Source organism: Myotis davidii, unplaced genomic scaffold (assembly GCF_000327345.1).
Source record: "Myotis davidii unplaced genomic scaffold, ASM32734v1 scaffold575, whole genome shotgun sequence".
Lineage (NCBI taxonomy): Eukaryota > Metazoa > Chordata > Mammalia > Chiroptera > Vespertilionidae > Myotis > Myotis davidii.
The window spans coordinates 1,980,260-1,997,637 of record NW_006290306.1 but is presented as its reverse complement, the minus strand read 5'-3'; the positions used below and the strand labels follow the sequence as shown (position 1 = coordinate 1,997,637).

Genomic DNA, 17,378 nt, shown 5'->3' with positions numbered 1-17,378 from the left:
AAAATGTAACCAATGGACACGGACACCGGGGGGTGGGGGGTGATGTGGGGACAGGGACACATATGTAATATCTTAATCAATAAAAAATATATTTTAAAAATCAATAAAAACATATAAATACACACTAATAAAAGAGAAACATACAAATTGACTGTCCCTCCACTACGCCTACCAGCCAATCAGAGAGAGTGCAAATTAATAATAAAAGAGAAACATACAAATTGACTGTCCCTCCACTACGCCTACCAGCCAATCAGAGAGAGTATGCAAATTAACCCAACAAATATGGCAGTTAATGTGCATACACAGGCGTGCGGAGCGAAAACTGAAGACAGCATAGAAAGAAGCAAAGCTGCGGAGAAGCGAGTGGGTGGAGACGGGAGGGAAGTAAGCAGGGCGGTTTAGTGAAGCTCTCTTCTCTGCTTCACTCCAGCCACAGGAAGTCCTATTCTTGTAGGAATAGGCCCAAGGAAGCCCTAGTCTTGTAGAAATCTCCCTGCAACAAGCCTCTAGTATATATATATTTAAAAAGATAGGGGATGTCAGTAAAGTGGTGGAGTAGGCAGGTCCAAATGCCCATCCCCACACAGAAACATTGGGACTGTCAGAATCAACTTTGTCAAAGGCTGAAAGTTAAGTTTACAGCAAATGCTCAATTTATTGGGACTTGTTTTGTGGTTTTGTGGCCTAATGTGCACTATCCTAAAGAATGTTCTATGTGCACTTGAGAAAGATGTCCAGCTGTTTTGGGGTAGAATGTTCTATATATATAAGTCCATCAGGTCTGTGTCTTCAAGGCTTGATTTCTTAATGTGCCATTTCAATGTTTCCTTATTAATTTTCTGTCTGAATAATCTACCCATTGATCTAAGTGGGATGTTACTGTATTGCTGAAAATACATTTCATTTTCAAAATTGAGCTGTCAATTGTTAAAGTGTGTATGCATTTTTGGGGGGCACCCTGTATTTTGGTACTCCTATGTTGGGTGCATATATATTTATGTTTTATCTTCTTGCTAGATTGATCCCTTTGTCAGATATGGTTGCCAATTCAACACCAAAAGGAATCCCCAATTTGGGATTTGGTGAAGGAAACTTTATTCAGTGCAAACCAGCTCAACTGTGATACAGCACAACTGTGAAAACAGCATGGCTGTAGATCAGCTCTGGGGCCAGAGATATCTTTGGTGTTTCAGCTCAGCCAGGAAGACACAGTCTTCCAAGGATCTGTGGGAAGGGAAGTGATGTGCTATCAGTTAAGGGGAGCTGCCTTATATGGACAGGGTCCTCACCCCTAGTCTCTGATTGGCCCATCCTCATGTAAATGAGGACTCCAAATCTTTGAAGTTTGTTTGGTCTAAAAGGCACTGTCTGATTGGTCAGAATAGAGCCACTCTGCTTGGTCAGAGCTGCATAGCTCCAACGGACAGGAAAAGCCTCAGTCCTATTGGTTGAAGTAGGATTCTAGGAACTCCTTTATAAGAGCTGGCTCAGATGGCAGAAACACAGCACAGGCAGAACAGTTCAGTGGAGAGGCAGGCAGTTCAGCACCAGCTTGTTTTCAGTTTAAAGAAGTCCCTTGAATATTCTTGTATGGCCAACATTTTTTGTAAGGCTAGAGTTTATTTCTTTTTATTGCTGAGTAGCATTCCAAACTAGTTTAACTGTTGAGAGGCATTGGATTGTTTCCAATTTTTTTATTATGAATAGAGCCACAATAAATGTTTTTGGTGAACATCTGATTTCATTTGCCAGGGAGTGGGGGTAGGATACCTAAGAGTGGAATTGCTGAGTCATAGGTAAATATGTTAACTCATAATAAACTTCTAGTGTTCCATAGCAATTGCAACATTTTACTCTCAGCCACCAGCCATATGTAAAAGTCTCATTTACTGCACATCCTCTCCAACATTTGGTCTTGACTGCCTTTTTAACTATTCTAGTGTTATCTCATTGTGGTTTCAATTTTCATGTGTCATGAAATGATACTTTGTCCTTTTTTAAAAGTCAAATCTATTTACCTGCATATAATAAAACTCATCCATCTTAAGTGTACAATTTGATGAGTTTGGACAAATGCACAGTCAAGATATAGAATATTTCCAATGCACCCCTTTATAGCCAATTCCCTCCCTCATATAATCCCTGGCAACCACTGATGTGCTTTTGGTCAGTTTGCCTTTTCCAGAATGTTATATAAATGGAATTATAAAATATACAATCGTGTTTCTGGATTCTTTCACTTAGCACCAGGTTCCCCAAGAAACATGCATTGCATGAGATGTGAGGGGGCAGCCCCCTTTTCTGCACAGCTGCTTTTCTGGAGGCTCTTTGCTCAGGACTCATGCCACTGCCCTATCATTCTGCCTTGGTGGATTCTGATTTAGAGATAATCCCACAGATGGTAGTACACCAAATATCTGAACCTGTGTCATTATAGTTTTAATTGCATTTCCCTGACAACAAATGTTGGGGTTCCAACCTTTCAAAGCTAATTACCTTGATTAAATCTGCAAGTTCGATATCCCATGGACAGAATCAAAATATATTTTATCAAAGTTGTGTAATAGTAACATGCTGTTATTTCTTCGTGAAGAAATGTTTTCGGTGGTACTAATTTTGTCTGTTTTAGAATATATTTTAAATCTGCAACATATATCAGGCACCTCTCCTAACTACCTTATAAAGTAGACTTTGTTCTCCCCAATTTACTAATTGAAACTTAAATATCCTTTCAAAATTGTGTGGGCTTTTGCTATACAGTCTCTAGCATTCCATGTGTCTCAATCTATTATAATAAAGGTACAAATGGGTTTTAAAAACAACTACCCTTTGCTGACACTTCTTGTATTGTTTCACCAATGAGAGATTTGCCAAGATCAACATTAAGACTGCTTGCAGCTTTCATTGCTCCAACGCTGATGAAAGGTCAATTCAAATGACCCTTGGCATCAATAGGGTGCAAACTCTTAGGGGGAGGGAAATCTAAGAGGCCAAGGGTTGTCTAAGGGCTGGATCAGAATCTCAAGTGAGATGAAATGGAGCATCCTTAGCCACATATCTGAAAACCGTCAATGTTTCTAAGCCTCAAAGAAGTTGGGGCATTGGAACAGTAGACAGCTGAGCCTTAGTCTTAAAAGGCAAATCCAGAGGAAGCCAGGAGGGGAGGTCTCCTAGCTGCCTTTCGATAACTAATTCAACTGATGAGGCAGTGGAATGTACCGTGTACCCAAATTGTCAACCTCCTTCACTGGCCCACTGCTGTATTGCCCCCGGGGCAATCAGGTATGTCCTTTGGCTCTGGTGACTAAATAGCTTATAACCATAAGAATTAACCTGCAATGACAACTGTCCCTTGGCAGAGCTGTTGGGTAGGTGCGTCTGTTCTTTGGCGCCAGCTCCAGTTCAAAGTCTCTATTTTCTTTACTATGCTCCTCCCCTTCCCAGTGACCAGACATCCATTGCTCCCTTGCTCTCCTTCTTATCAAAGCTTATCTTGGGGTAAGATAATAATGTCATTTAATTCACATATTTCTAATGCTTAATATGCTTCCTTACCCAGAGAATTTGCATCTTGTGTACCTCGGGTGAAGGTGGGGTGATGTGGCATCTAAACCCTGTCCTGGCCTCCTTCACCTCTAAGCTGGCTCTGCAGCTGCTTCACTTCCCTTGTGAAAGGGGTTTTACATTTCTCACCTGCCGTCCCTTCCCAAGACAGGGTTTGGATAGCAAATAGAAGGAGTGGCCATGAATTAAGTACCCTCTAAGTCAGTGGTTCTCAACCTTCCGGCCCTTTAAATACAGTTCCTCATGTTGTGACCCAACCATAAAATTATTTTCGTTGCTACTTCATAACTGTAATGTTGCTACTGTTATGAATCGTAATGTAAATATCTGATATGCAGGATGGTCTTAGGCGACCCCTATGAAAGGGTCGTTCGACCGCCAAAGGGGTCGCGACCCACAGGTTGAGAACCACTGCTCTAAGTCCTAAGTGCTTTTACTATATTTTACTTGGCTTTCACAACCCTGCAGTATAGGTATATTCATATTATAAAAAAACTGAGGCTTAAAAAAAGTGGTAGCTGAGGTCACACAGCAGAACTGACATTTGAACCCAAGGTCAGTCTCTAGTGCCCATGCTCTTTTCCTATCACAATACCACCTCTTCGTTAGTATTTATTCTAAGTCACTTAGTTTTTTATTAATCCTGAGTGAATTTGAAGTAAACAGCAATAAGCAACCCTTGTCTTCTACCCTAAATCTTTACTCCAGTGCTCCAGAAATACTCTGTACTGCACTCCCCTTTCTCCAAACAGGGTTTGGGTAAGTTAGGAAAACAACTAACATGTCCTGACATTTATCCTACTATATCCCCAACTTTAAGCTTTCTAAGAAATATCATTACTTCTCCAAAATTCCTTATTCAGCTGAACACCTTATACTGTGGGTATTCATTGCTAAGTATGTATGCTGAATGCTTAATAAGATTTAATTTTCTCCCAATGATAAAAGGGAAATACATAAACCCCATTCCTTCTCCCACCCAGCAAAACACACCTCTCCTATATTCAAATGTGGTGAAAATTAAAAACAATGCATGTATAAACATGTTTTAAACTACTAAGAACACTCTATTTTCATCATTTAATTTCCTAGGTCCTTTACTGCCTCCCCCTGCACCCCTCCATTACCATCATGCTGCAATGCTGGTTTCCTCTCCAGTTGCAGGGATGGAAATGGACTGGTTGTACTCTCAGAAGGTAGGCCAGAGAATTGAAGCTGGATTGCAAGGAGTAAGCCAGCTCAGGCAGGCCTCTACACCGAAGCCCTTGACCAGAGGACCAACCACAACAAAACTACTTACACAGGTGGCTAGTTTTCTTAGGAAGCCTGCTTACTGTCCTTGTCACAAGGCTCACTGACATTTTTGCATCCAGGTAGGACAAGGAGGAGCTGGCTTCAAAGACCTCTCCTGCTGGGCTACCCTAGAACTCTGCCAAGCTTTCTTCCCAACTTGTCAACATGGCCTTCACACTGGCCAGCCCAGCCACCTACTTGTGTGGCCTTGAACCTAGTCAGACCTCGTAGTGATTTTTCTATGGCTCCATTCCAGCTTGCCATAGAACTCCAGGAGCCATAAAGCAGAGTAGTCTCCATCTTCCCAAAGCTCAGAATGATGGCAGGGCCCAGGACAGGACTGTGAGCAGAGCTCCCTGCCTGATGTGCAAAGGGGAAAACTTGGGTATCACAGATGGGCCAGTGGCTTCTTGTTGGACCCCACTGCTAAAACAACAAAGTAAAGGGATGACAGGGCAGGGGAGGGGGCAAGCAGTAACCAGGAAGTACCTTTGTATGGGTTAAGAAGGAGCACAGTTCAAGTGAAAACAACCTTTCTGATCCAAACTTCCCACCTTGGATTCCCTGGGTGCCACTTTTCCCCAGGGGAGAGATAAGTAGACCTTCTGGATCAGATACAAGTGTCTTTGGAGATCTCCGTCTGTACAGTTCATTCAAACATTTATTGAACAGTCACTGTTTTACTGAGTCTTAGGGAGGGAGGTAGATTCAGTTAAGAGTACAAGAGTTTAGGCAGCAGTGTGTGGAAGCCCATCCTTCAATGAATGACTGCTTCTGAAATCCACCTGCTATGCCACCAGGCTCTGCTTGCCCTAGCGACCTGTGAGCCAGACCCCATTAATCAGAGACAGTGAAGGGAGTAAAGAGATCGTGAGCCTTCCTAGATTATGGGGAAATCACAGCTCCCTCTGCTCTCCCCGATTGTGTCCATTGACAGACAACAGCAAGTGGGGTTATCCAGGCTCCTTCACTGAGGCCATAGGAAATTCACAATTTGGCTCGCACCCTCAGAAAGCCACGAGTTGAAGAGGAAACATCCATGACTGGGAGGCTAGAAGGTTGACTGAGTAGTGTTATGAGGTCAGAATAGGAAGACCCAGAGCCACTGGCTGGGTGGACATATGTAAAGACAAATGATCTACAGGTGGTGAAGCTCCCAAGACTAGCATGATAGGACATGGTTTCACCACGTCATCGCCTCTCCCTGTCTACTGAGGAAGTTTGAAGGTTTCTGAAAGTGGCTTCTCAGGATAAAAGGGAAGGGAGGGAGCGGACGGAAGACCTGAGGAAATGAGAACCTTCAGAGGAACCTCCTCAACTACAAAGGACTTCAGGCCCAAACAGGTTCACTAGGTTTTCTCCTCTTGAACTCGAATTCAATCATTGCACCAAGGCCTAAAACAAACCACACACAGCTCTCTGAAGGTAGAAAGCAAACCCTGCTTTATAAGGCCGAGTAGCTGTCATTGGCTTCTCTGCTGAGATATGAGGTACCAGCCAGTGAACCTTCTTCACCTTCTCCCTGTCCCCACCATCCCACCACCCCTCCAGATAACCATCTCTGTAATTTTACTGCTTCAAAAAAATACTCTGAAGAGGGGGAAGATGAGGGGGCAGGGGCTCAGGCTGGCCAGTTCCCATGAGGTAGCTACGCCAGTGCTCCTGGGCAGGGGCGAGTGGAAAGAGGCCAGTCATGGGCTCACAGCAGCCAGGAGGGAGTCACCGGTTGACTGGGAGGTGGGGGGAGCAGAGAGTCTCAAAGTCCGCCCAGAGTATTTGTTCACAGGTAACATTTGCTTGGAGAGGCTTGGCTCTTTGCTGGTGTCTTCACTGTCTTTTGAGGAAATGGGTTTCCTGGAGAAAGAGGAAAAAACACAAGCATGAGTCTTCTTGGACTTGGGTATAGTCCCATCTTCAAAGAGTGGTAAGATTTCCTCAGAGGAGCTGTTTTTTGTTGTTGTTGTTTTAGACAATAAATAGGACAAAGAAATAGCTGAGATACTGTGTAGTTTAGACTTCAACTTGTGACCTGCCTTCAGAGTCTGGACCAGGAATTCACAACATTATGGTATAATAAACCATAGTTATATAGAGGTATAAATAATTGTAAAATATACTTTATTTATTTGAAGGCTTGAGAGCTTAAGTACAAGTATAAATGTGTGTGAGCATAGGAGAGCTAAAAGATTTCTTACAGCTAATGAGTATGGCTGAAAGTGGCCATTTCTGCACATGGTTCTGTGCTCAGCTAGGCTCAGCATCCTGGGCATCTCAAGAGCCAATCAATTGAAAAATGCTGATTTCATAATAGTCTGGGCATATCAAAAGCCACTAGGAAAAGGATATTATAGCTGAATATTCTGAATATCAACCAATTAAAAATGCTGGTCTCATCATAATCTGGGAAGAGAGAAAGGAACAAAACTCTCTGAACTCATACCGTTAAGACAAAGGGGTCCAAATGTAAAAATAAATTTTAAATAAATTTTAAAAAGTATCTGAAGTCACACCCAACACCCTTTCCTTGCAGCACTCACCCCAGCTTGCCAGTCTCCGATTTGGAGAAAGCACTGACCATCACATCAGCCTTTGGGACAGTCAGAAGTGATGTCGGGAGAGACCACTGAAAGCAAAGGAAACAATGAGGCTAAAATGTTCCAGGTCTTGGCACTCTCTCGAACCTCTGCCTCTGAGTGATGACCATGGGCTTCTCCCCTTCCCTATCCTTCATACACGGGCCCACATGGGAAAAAGTCTCGGTTTTCTCCCTATTGAGACAAAAAGTTGAGGCTACAAAGCACTTTTTGATCCTTGAAAGAAAGTGACCCAGGGAATCCTAGAAGCAATTATTCCTTTGAAAAGGAAGGGCCATGAGACAGAAAGGGAGGGCCTAGGGAGAAGTGGGAGGGTCTGGACCTCCACCCAACCTACACTGCACTCTTCACGCAGAGGAAGGAGGACTCTGAGATGGAGCTGACCCCTCCCTCCCAGTGATATCACTTACCACTGGAGCAGACTCAGTGATGGCTCCTGTGTGGAACCCCTTGTAGCACCAACTCCGAAGCAGATCTACTCCTAGGACAAGATGAGTAGGGGTGGGATTTAAGAGGTGGAATCAATTGGCCAATCTTCTTGCCAGGGAGGCCCATTTCTTGGTCTACAGGGATTTAATCTCTCACTACTAGTAAACATGGCCTCCTATGGGCAGGGAGGACACATCACCTTTGAGCTTGTTGCCATGGTACTTCTGTTCCCACTGGGTGGTGAGAATGTTGAAATAACGTGGCTGCTCAAAAAAGCGGAGATAGCGAGAAGAAATTCGGGAAGGAAAAATTCGTTCAAATTGACCCCGGCGGGAAAACTCGTCTTCCATCTCGACCAAAACCCGAACGTCATCTGGTGTCAGGACATCCAGCACAGATGCATAGAAATCCTATGACCCAAGGAACAGGGAGGAGGAGAGTATGACAGAAAATAGAAACAGAGAATCAAGAAGCCAGGGGTCAGGGAGAACAACTCTGGGACCCCAGGACTCTCAGGGGACCACCAAGGCAGCCTGGTGAGCCAGCTCTGGACCTCATCTGTTCCAAAGTCTACTGAGCTTAGCTGGGAGATGAATATATTCTTGGTCAGGGTGAGGGGAACCACTGGGGCAAAGAGGTTAAGTGATTTGTTGGGTGGGATCAATAACAGAATCCAGCAACTCAGATTTGGCAATAGCCTTATGTCTGCCACTCTTCCATCCAGCTCCCTCAACCTGCTCTGAGAAAGCCAAGCCTTCCAAGGGCTCACTGCACCTCAGGGAAAGAAACCCAAAGGGTCTACAGCTCTGAGGACAAGGGTGGGCTAGGACAGAATACTGCCAAGGGCAGTGGTTCTTGAACACATGATGAAGGCCATCAACTCCCGAATGATGTACATGCCAACATATCTCTGCACACAAAGGAGGTTGTGGACCTAGACTAGGAAACCCTGCCCTAGACAGAATAAAAACTGGTTCCAAATGTTTGAGTAGGGAAGCATCTGCTGGCACTGGGGTTGGGGGGTGGGAGGTAATCTCCTACCTGATCAGGAATTTTCTGGGTCAGGTAATAGGCTTTCTTCAACTTCTGTGCAGTGATTTGCTCTGGGGCCATTTGACATTTGTTCCTGGGGGAGGTGGGCAGGCTAAGGCAGGGGGCAGAAAAGGAGAAAGGGTAAGGTCAGCAGCTTCACATCCTGAGGACATGTGGAGAGAGGGTCCAGCCCAGGAAGGCACCCTTTTCAAGAAAAGACAAAGAAGTATGGACAGATGTTAACTGAGTAGATTAGTTTGCAATGCACCCCATTCCAGCAGACTGTCTGAGAGTCAAAGAGCAAGTACCATGGAAAAATGTAAGGAGTATGGCCCTGCTGGTGTGGCTCAGTGAGAGCATCAGTCCATGCACCGAAGGGTCTCGGGCTTGATTTCCAGTCAAGGACATGAACCTGGGTTGCAGCCTGAGCTGCAGATTTGATCCCCAGCTCTGGTGGGGGCACATGGAGGAAACAACCAATTGATGTGTCTCTTGTGTCAATGTTTCTCTCTCTCTCATCCTCCCTACATTCCCTCCCTCCCACACTCTGTAAAATTTCCTCAGGTGAGGATTAACCAAAACAAAACAAAAAAAGTAAGGAGTACAAAGTGTCCTTTCTAGTTGTATTTCAATAGTAAAAAAAGACCTTGGAATAATTACTGTATACTCAGTTTAATTTAGTGAACACTTACTAAATACCCAGCTCAGCCCTACTGACTATGTGATCCTTGACAAATACTTGACCCCCCTGAACCTTGGTCTCATCACCCACATTACTACAATTACCACCGAGAGACACAAAGATGGCCTCCAAGGAGCTCACAGGATGGCAGATGTCAAATGACAACTACAGCATAGAGCCCAAGAAGAGTCTCTTAAGGTATGGTAAGGAAAGCAAGTTTTGTTACTGGCAATTTAGGAATTGAATTCCAGCTCTACCTCTTTGTAGCTGGATAACCTTAGATGGGCTACTTAATTCTGGTGATTTTCAACTTTCTCTTCTAAACTGAAGACACCAATACCAGCCTCATGGGGCTGCTGTGGGGATGAGTTATAGTTTCTTCCTTACATAAAGCAGGTCCTGGCTAAATACTGGCTCCCTTCCCGCGAGAGTGGTTCCAAGAATAGGCTTCATGAAGATGTTGCCCTGAGTTAGGCTTTGATGGAGGGGTGAAGTTGAAACAGGGAGGTCTAGCTGAGGGGAATTTTAAGAGGAAGAAACCCTATGAGCAAAGGAGGGGACACTATGGGGAAACAGTGAGAAGCAACAAATGTTGCAGAGAGGAGACTGGATTAACTGATCTTTAAGGATCCTTCCAACCTTGAGGTTCTCTGAGTGGTCTGGTTCGTCAGAACATGGAAGCCAGAAGAGGAGTAAAGGGAGGGGTGCCTTGGAAACGGAGGCTGGGGCCTTGACTGCCCATGTGAGGAGTTGAAAGCTGAGTCCCCAGGCCCTATGAAGATTCCTTAACAGGTGAGCAGTATAACTAAACTTGCTTTTAGAGGCACAGACATGGCAGAGGTGTGTGGATAACTGTAGGGGCAGATCAAGCAGCAAAGGAGACCCGGCAGGTGGAGCACACTGACATTATTCCTTCTCAGATTCACAGTAGGGCTGTTCATGCTGCCAGCCGAGCCGCAGACAAGCAAGGAGGCTGACCTGGTGGAGCTGCTGGAGCAGCTGGAGCTGGAAATGTCCTCTGCGTTGGGCAGAACAAAGCCTGCCAGGTTCAGAAGGTCACGGATCATTTGGCCTTTGATGCTGATGTCCAATGGAGAGTTAGAGTGGAGGCTTCAAGGAAAGGTGGGAAGAGTGGTAAAACTGTTTCCAATTGTATGTCCAGGTCAGTGCTAGCCCCATTTACTCCCTGGCTTCCCCAGGATAAAAGGACTCTGACATTCAAACTCACGAGCACAATCATAGGGGGCTTCCTGCCCCACAGATAGTGAATAACCTTAGTCAGGGAGGTTCTTGCCCATGACCTTCATTTGTTAAGGAAAAGCAAGTGGTGGGAGCAAGTTCAAAAGAACAAATTTTAACAGCCCCTGTCCTAGCCAGTTTGGCTCAGTGAGAGCGTCGGATTGAAGGGAACTGGGTTCAATTCCAGTCAAGGGTACATGCCTGGATTCCGGGCTCAACCCCCAGTTTGGGGCATACAGGAGGCAGTCAATCAATGATTCTCTCTCATCATTGATGTTTCCAACTCTCTCTCCCTCTTCCTTTCTCTCTGAAATCAATAAAAATATATTTAAAAAATTTTTTAACAACCCCTCTCCATCCTCAAAGAACCCTGAAATAATGGCAAAGAATGAGTAATGAGCAAACAAACAGATCCTGAAGGGAAAACACAAATTCTAATGAAGGAAAGGTTTTCCAAAGTCAGCAAGATTGGAGTGGAAATAGGACCATAGCATAAAGAAAGGGTTCTGCTGTGAGTGCCCTGACAATACCACCTACCTTGGGGAAATGTTGACCTCCAGGACCCAGGGCTTAAGGTTCTCATCCAGCATGATGTCAAAACCAAAGAGCTCGTGGCAACTATAGGGCCGCCGCACATACATCTTCAGCAGGCTGGTCACGTAGGGTTCTGACCTGGTCATAGGGAGAAGGGAGGCCTTACCCAGAGCTGCCCTGCCAATGGAGTGGCCCAAAGACGGGAGAGCAGAAGTAAGCCAGAAAAAGCAGCTCTCAAGAGGCCTCTGATGTGGGGCCAGCTTCTGGGGATGGATTTCATAGAAAAGCAGAATTTAATTCTATCCACTCCTTCCTACTCCCTTAGAAACTTAAACAGGACAGCACAAAGTCTGGGGAACAGCAGTGTAAAACCCATGAGAAAAGAGGGGCTTTGGTGGCAGGCCCCACACCAGATGACAGTGTGACTCACGAGATGATGGTTTTGACAACAACATCCTTTATCTTCTCCCATATGGCATCACTATTGACTCCTTTCTGGCTCAGGTAGTTCCACAAAGCTTTCAGTGCCCTGCAACATGGGGAAGGGAGTACAAGTATTAGGGATTATATTCTATGAATTGAGTGATGAAGAGAAAGAAAAAGGAACAAGAAGCACAACGGTATTTTCTTCCTATCTCTTCTTTTGATGTTTTGAATTAAGACAGAGTTGAGCTTGCATGCAAAGAGACCAATTCTGAATTGCCAAGTGTTTAAATATCTTGGGTCTTACATTAATCTTCCATTCATCATCTCCTTGAACCTCCCCAAACCCCAGAACCCTGTGCTCCTCTAGGTTTCCATTGACAGAGACACTGCCTCGGTACCATTTGTGGCCCTGGCAGGCCGTTTCATCTGCATTGGCCTGGTACTCAGCATTCTTTTTATTGACACTGTAGTTGGTCAGGTGCATGAACTTGTTACCAAGGCTCTTCATGGAAGGGGAATACCTGAAAGGAGGAGAAAGGCAGAGGTAAGAAGAGGAGATAGCAATCAGACAACGGTTCAAACATTTACCATATCCTGAGGAGATAAAGGACAAGTGGACAGATCTTTTCAGATGCACAAGAGCCTCAGAAGTATGTCTGGTGGTAAGGTTTCTAGAACAACACACTAAACTCCTCTCCTTTATCCCACCTCAGTCCTGCAGGAAGACCTTCCCCAGATTCACTGAAGTAGAAAACCTCCTCATATGATATTGTGATTTATAATATTGTGATTTATAATCTTTGCCCCCAATTTTCTGACACACAGTTCCTAAAACCCTTGTAAATCCTAAGTGATAAGAGCATTAAGCATCTTTTGTCCTAATATTGGTCTTTGGCCCAGTTCCTGACACAGGACTCCTGAAACCTTTGTGAACTCCTAGGTAATAAACGTGAGTTTTATTCTAATGAAGAGCTTTGGGGTGGGCTCTTGGATAAAGCTGGTGACCAGAAAGAATAAGCCATGATTAGAAGCTTGGAATTTTCAGCCTGGCCCCCCCATTCTTTTAAGATGGGAGACAGGCTGAAAATGGATGAGTATGATCCATCATGCCTATGTGATAAAGCCTCCATAAAACCCCAAAAGTATAGGGTTCAGAGAGCTTCTGGGTAGGTGAACATATGGAGGAGTAGGGAGAATGGTGCCCCCAGAAGAGGAATGAAAGCTCCTAGCCTACACATCTCTTCCACCTGGATATTCATCTATACTTTTCATCCTATTCTTTCATAAGAAACCAGTGAACATAAGTAAACTGAGTTCTGTGAGCCGCTCGACCAAATTAACAGAACCCTAGGAGAGGTCATGGGAACCTGATTTATAGCCAATGGGTCAGAAGCACATGTGGCAATGTGGAGTTGTGACTGGCATCTGAAGTGAGCAGTGGGAAGCCTTGTGAAGCCGAGCTCTTAACCTGTGGGATCTGATGCTAACATCAGGAAGATGATGTCAGAATTGAGTTACATTGTGGGACACCTAGCTGGTATTGCAGAGATTTGCTTGGTGTGGGGAAAAGCCCCCATATATTTGGTGACCAGAAGTGTCCAAAGCAGACACAGAGGAAGAAAGGAAGACTAGGTTTTCCTAAATATACCTCACATTCTCCTTTGCTAACAAAAACTAGCAAAACATTTGTTATTTTTCTGTTGGGTGTCCTCCAGTTTCCCTTCCTCTCAGGAAAGCAAATCCCCAGACCTGTTAAGGTGACACTTCACCACTAGCACATACTTGCAACTGGCAAAGCGGACGAGTCCATCTGAAAAGAGGTAAATCCGTAGAGGATCATAGCAGGTGACGTAAACATAGATTCGCAGATCAAATTTGCTGCCACTGATGAGGTAGGGTTTGTGTAGATACCTACGTATAGAAAGGCCAGCTTCAGGAACATGATAGATGAAGTAGGGCTCAGTGGGTAATTGAGCCATGACAAAAGCCAGCCAACAGTCCCTGAGATAAAGACTAAAACAGTTGGCTGAAGACAGTCTTTGGCTGGGAGGACAAAGGACAGAAGAACATGACAAAAAGGGAACCTCCAAGCTGAGGAAATGAGAAAATGGGAAGGGGGATCTGAGCTGCAGGCAGACTCACCTCTGTACCAGAAGGGGCCTTTTCTTGGGGAGCTGACTCCATTTGTGAATGACCTGGATGCCAATGCCCCGAGCTGATGCTGGCTAGAAGTCAAGTGCATAGGAGATGAGATTTGCTCATGGCCAATATCTGTTGTTCCTAATCTCAGCCATGGCCTACTCCCCCACTGTGACCCACTCACTGGTTTAACAATCCACTTTTGGCGGCTGCTGCTCTCCCAGGCTTTGCGCAGGAGCTTGGCATCCTGGGGCAGGATGAAGGACTGGGGGAAGAAACTGAACTCCTTCTTGCCAAAGCAGTTTTGCATGCGGGATAGGTTCCGCCACAGCCGGTCCTTTCGCCCAATTTGGAATGATCCTGGGAAGTGGTTTAGCTACAGAAAGGACAAAGGGTGAGAGCAGGGAGAGGGCCCAGGTAAGATCACGAGGAAGATGGCAGGACTCACTCTCCCATTCCAACTTTCTTAGCAACTTTTTAAGCTCCTGTTCTGTCTTCTTTTCACCATCTCATGGTCCTCAAGAATTCAGCTGCCAAGCACTCACCAAAAAATGATTAAAAGACAAAACAACAAAATTTAGTGCCTTTCAGGAGTTGACAGTTCATGATATATAATAGCAATTAAGGCAGACATAATATCCACCTTAAGTGCAAAGAAAAAGTTATTAAGTCTTTTTCCATGACAGCCTATATACAAAGATAAGAAAGTACCTGGCCTTCAATAAGGGTGGGGCAAGGGACTCATTCATTTCAATATGAGACCAGAGTCCTCTTTATACATATTCAGCTTGGAGGAAGGGAGGCAAAGTGGTTACAGGGGAAAGAATAAACTGAAAACAGTGGTTATAGGGGAAACATAATAAACTGAAAATAGATGTTGCATCTCTAGACACATTAGAGAATAATGTCTTTGAGAGGCTGTGACTGCCCAAGTCACTGCAGCTGAACTGTTAAATGTGTGTGATCTGCTAGGGTCATACTGCACCCTCTCCAGTACTTTCTCCACTCCTCTATAAGCCTTCCTGACTTCTCTGTGTCATCCAACTCTTCCCCCACTACCAATCTCCTCCTGCCCAGTCCAAACGCCTGAAGAACACCTCAGAAAGGGCTCCTACCTTCTGGTGCCCCCGAAGAGATCGGAAACTAGAAGACTTCATGTGGTGACCCCAGCAGCCCAGCCAGTCATCATTTTCTATAGAAGACACATCAGGGAGTCAGTCCCTAGAGCAGAGAGATCCCCAGAGATGCCACTGGGGCTGAGAATATAGCTCCTAGACACTATTTTCTAAGAGTTACCATGGGGCTATCCTACATGAGGCCCTGGGGTCACAGGTAGAACAATCTCTGTCTTCCAGTTTTGAGGAATAGGCTCCAGCCCAGAAGGAGTTGAAAGCTATGTCCTATGAGACTGGCAACTTCAGGACAGGATCCCCACATAGGAAGAAGTACCCAGGGTTCCCTTCTTCCCAGAGCCCATCTGTTGGGGCCGAGCACAGATTCAGAATAAGGCAAGTGACTCACTCTTGCTGACTTTGAAGTGGGACCGTCCAATGGTCTGTCTGACAATGTTGGGGGTCACTGTGCTCATCTTCCACCGCAGCAACTTCCTTTGCTCCCAGGGAAGTTTCTCCACTGGGAGAGAAGTGGGGGTGGGGGGATGGAGAAGAGCAGGAGAGTCATGGTTAGAAGAGGAAAGATGGTACGTGAAGTCACGAAATACAGTTTCTGATCAGAGTTTCAGTGGGGAAGAGGGGGGACTGCACAGGAATGAGAAGCACAGAGAGGAGGAGAGGTTGAAAGGGGAAAGAAACAGGTTAAAGGGCAAGAATAATGCATGAGATCATGGGGCTGAGGATCAGCTCAAGGACAGACAAGAAAAAGGTCTGCATATTGGGCCTGTGAACCAGGTGGGGGACCAAGCACCATAAGAACCATTCTGGAAAGCCCCTCCAATTCTTTTGCCACCTCCTCCCAACTTTGTTAGCACCCTTCTCCTGGGGGCTCTTCTGGGCTTACACACACTTGGCCAGGTTTACCTTTCTCTTCTCGAGTGCCAAAATAGATGGTAGGAGGCACATTGGGAAAGAGACTGTAGATAAGGGCTGGCCGGACAACTTTCTCATTGGAAAGAGGTTTGGTCAGAGCCTCATTGCAGCCCCTAAGAAGAGAAACAGACATGTGGTACAGAAAGGGAAAGCCACAGCCCTGAAGTATTGTTACTACTATACATAATTTCTTTGGGAGTGCTGTCTTTAATTGTACTTCTATAAGTGCTCAATAATTATTTTGCAAATATCAATAAGGTGCTAACCTATACATAGCCACACCTTTAAATGTCACCTGAAGACAAGGCTTTTGATACTTCATTCTGTGATACTCTAAAATTTCCTGTGACAAGCTACAGGTTGGGGAAATCCCTGAAAAGTGTGGTTCTGGCCCTAGCTGGTTTGGCTCAGTGGATAGAGCGTTAGTCTGCAGGCTGAAGGACCTCGGGTTTGAGTCCGGCCAAGGGCACATGCCCAGGTTGCCAGCTTGATCCTAAGTAGGGGGCATGCAGGAGGCAGCCGATCAATGATTCTCTCTCATCATTGATGTTTCTATCTCTTTCTTCCTTTCTCTCTCTTCCTCTCTGAAATCAATAAAAATAAAATAAATAAAAAAGAGTGGTTCTGAGAGCAGGTAATGAGTTTGGGTGGCAGCTAGTAGAGGAATAAGCTACACTAAGACAAAGAGAAATAAATGAGATAAAAAGAATGATATGGATAATTTAAAAGGGGGAAAACAAACAAAAAGGAAAGAAATAGTGATACTTCTAACTCATTTTATATTTAGGCTTCTCTGAAGATAAACATGGTTGATTAATGCTCTCCTCCACCTGGGAAATGATTTGACACCAAATTATGTAATAAAATAGCAATGCAGGTCTGGGAATCTGGGGCAGTGGGCCATGGGATCCCTATGTTTGTTCAACAATGGCTTGGCCAAGGCTATGTCAAGGGGTCTCAGAACAGTGAATATCTCAACTATCTATTAGGTACAAAGTGACATACTCAGTCCATTTCTTTAAATAGCACTGAAAATAGACAGAATAGATTACTCTCTATACTGAGCTCATAGAATCCACAAATATTACTATTTAAGATTAATTTTTAGTTTATAAACAGCCATTCTACCTGTTATTGTGAGCATAACAGAAATAGGCACAATATGTAAAACATTAATCTTTTAAACCTTAGAAAATTTTAATGAGAGCCCAGAAATCGGCCCAAACCAATATGCTTAATTAATATTTGACAAAGGAGGCAAGAACATATAATGGAGTCAAGATAGTCTCATCAATAAATGATATTGGGAAAATTGGACAGATACATGCAAAAAAATGAAACTAGACCACCAACTTACACCATACACAAAAATAAACTCAAAATGGATAAAGGACTTAA

The 17,378-nt window shown here is 44.6% G+C and overlaps 1 protein-coding gene across 1 annotated transcript in view; it reads right to left on the bottom strand.

Annotated features, from left to right (window-relative positions):
• Nucleotides 1-5,503: 5,503 nt before the first annotated feature.
• Nucleotides 5,504-17,378, bottom strand: part of TTLL4 (tubulin tyrosine ligase like 4) — a 19,222-nt gene continuing 7,347 nt past the window's right edge. The window contains 15 exon segments of the mRNA XM_006763350.2: nt 5,504-6,714; nt 7,398-7,483; nt 7,865-7,935; nt 8,083-8,293; nt 8,925-9,027; nt 10,576-10,707; nt 11,374-11,508; nt 11,801-11,899; nt 12,195-12,317; nt 13,579-13,707; nt 13,939-14,021; nt 14,120-14,311; nt 15,051-15,127; nt 15,457-15,567; nt 15,972-16,093. Of these exon segments, the coding sequence (XP_006763413.1) occupies nt 6,552-6,714; nt 7,398-7,483; nt 7,865-7,935; nt 8,083-8,293; nt 8,925-9,027; nt 10,576-10,707; nt 11,374-11,508; nt 11,801-11,899; nt 12,195-12,317; nt 13,579-13,707; nt 13,939-14,021; nt 14,120-14,311; nt 15,051-15,127; nt 15,457-15,567; nt 15,972-16,093 (1,837 nt within the window). The 3' untranslated portion in view covers nt 5,504-6,551.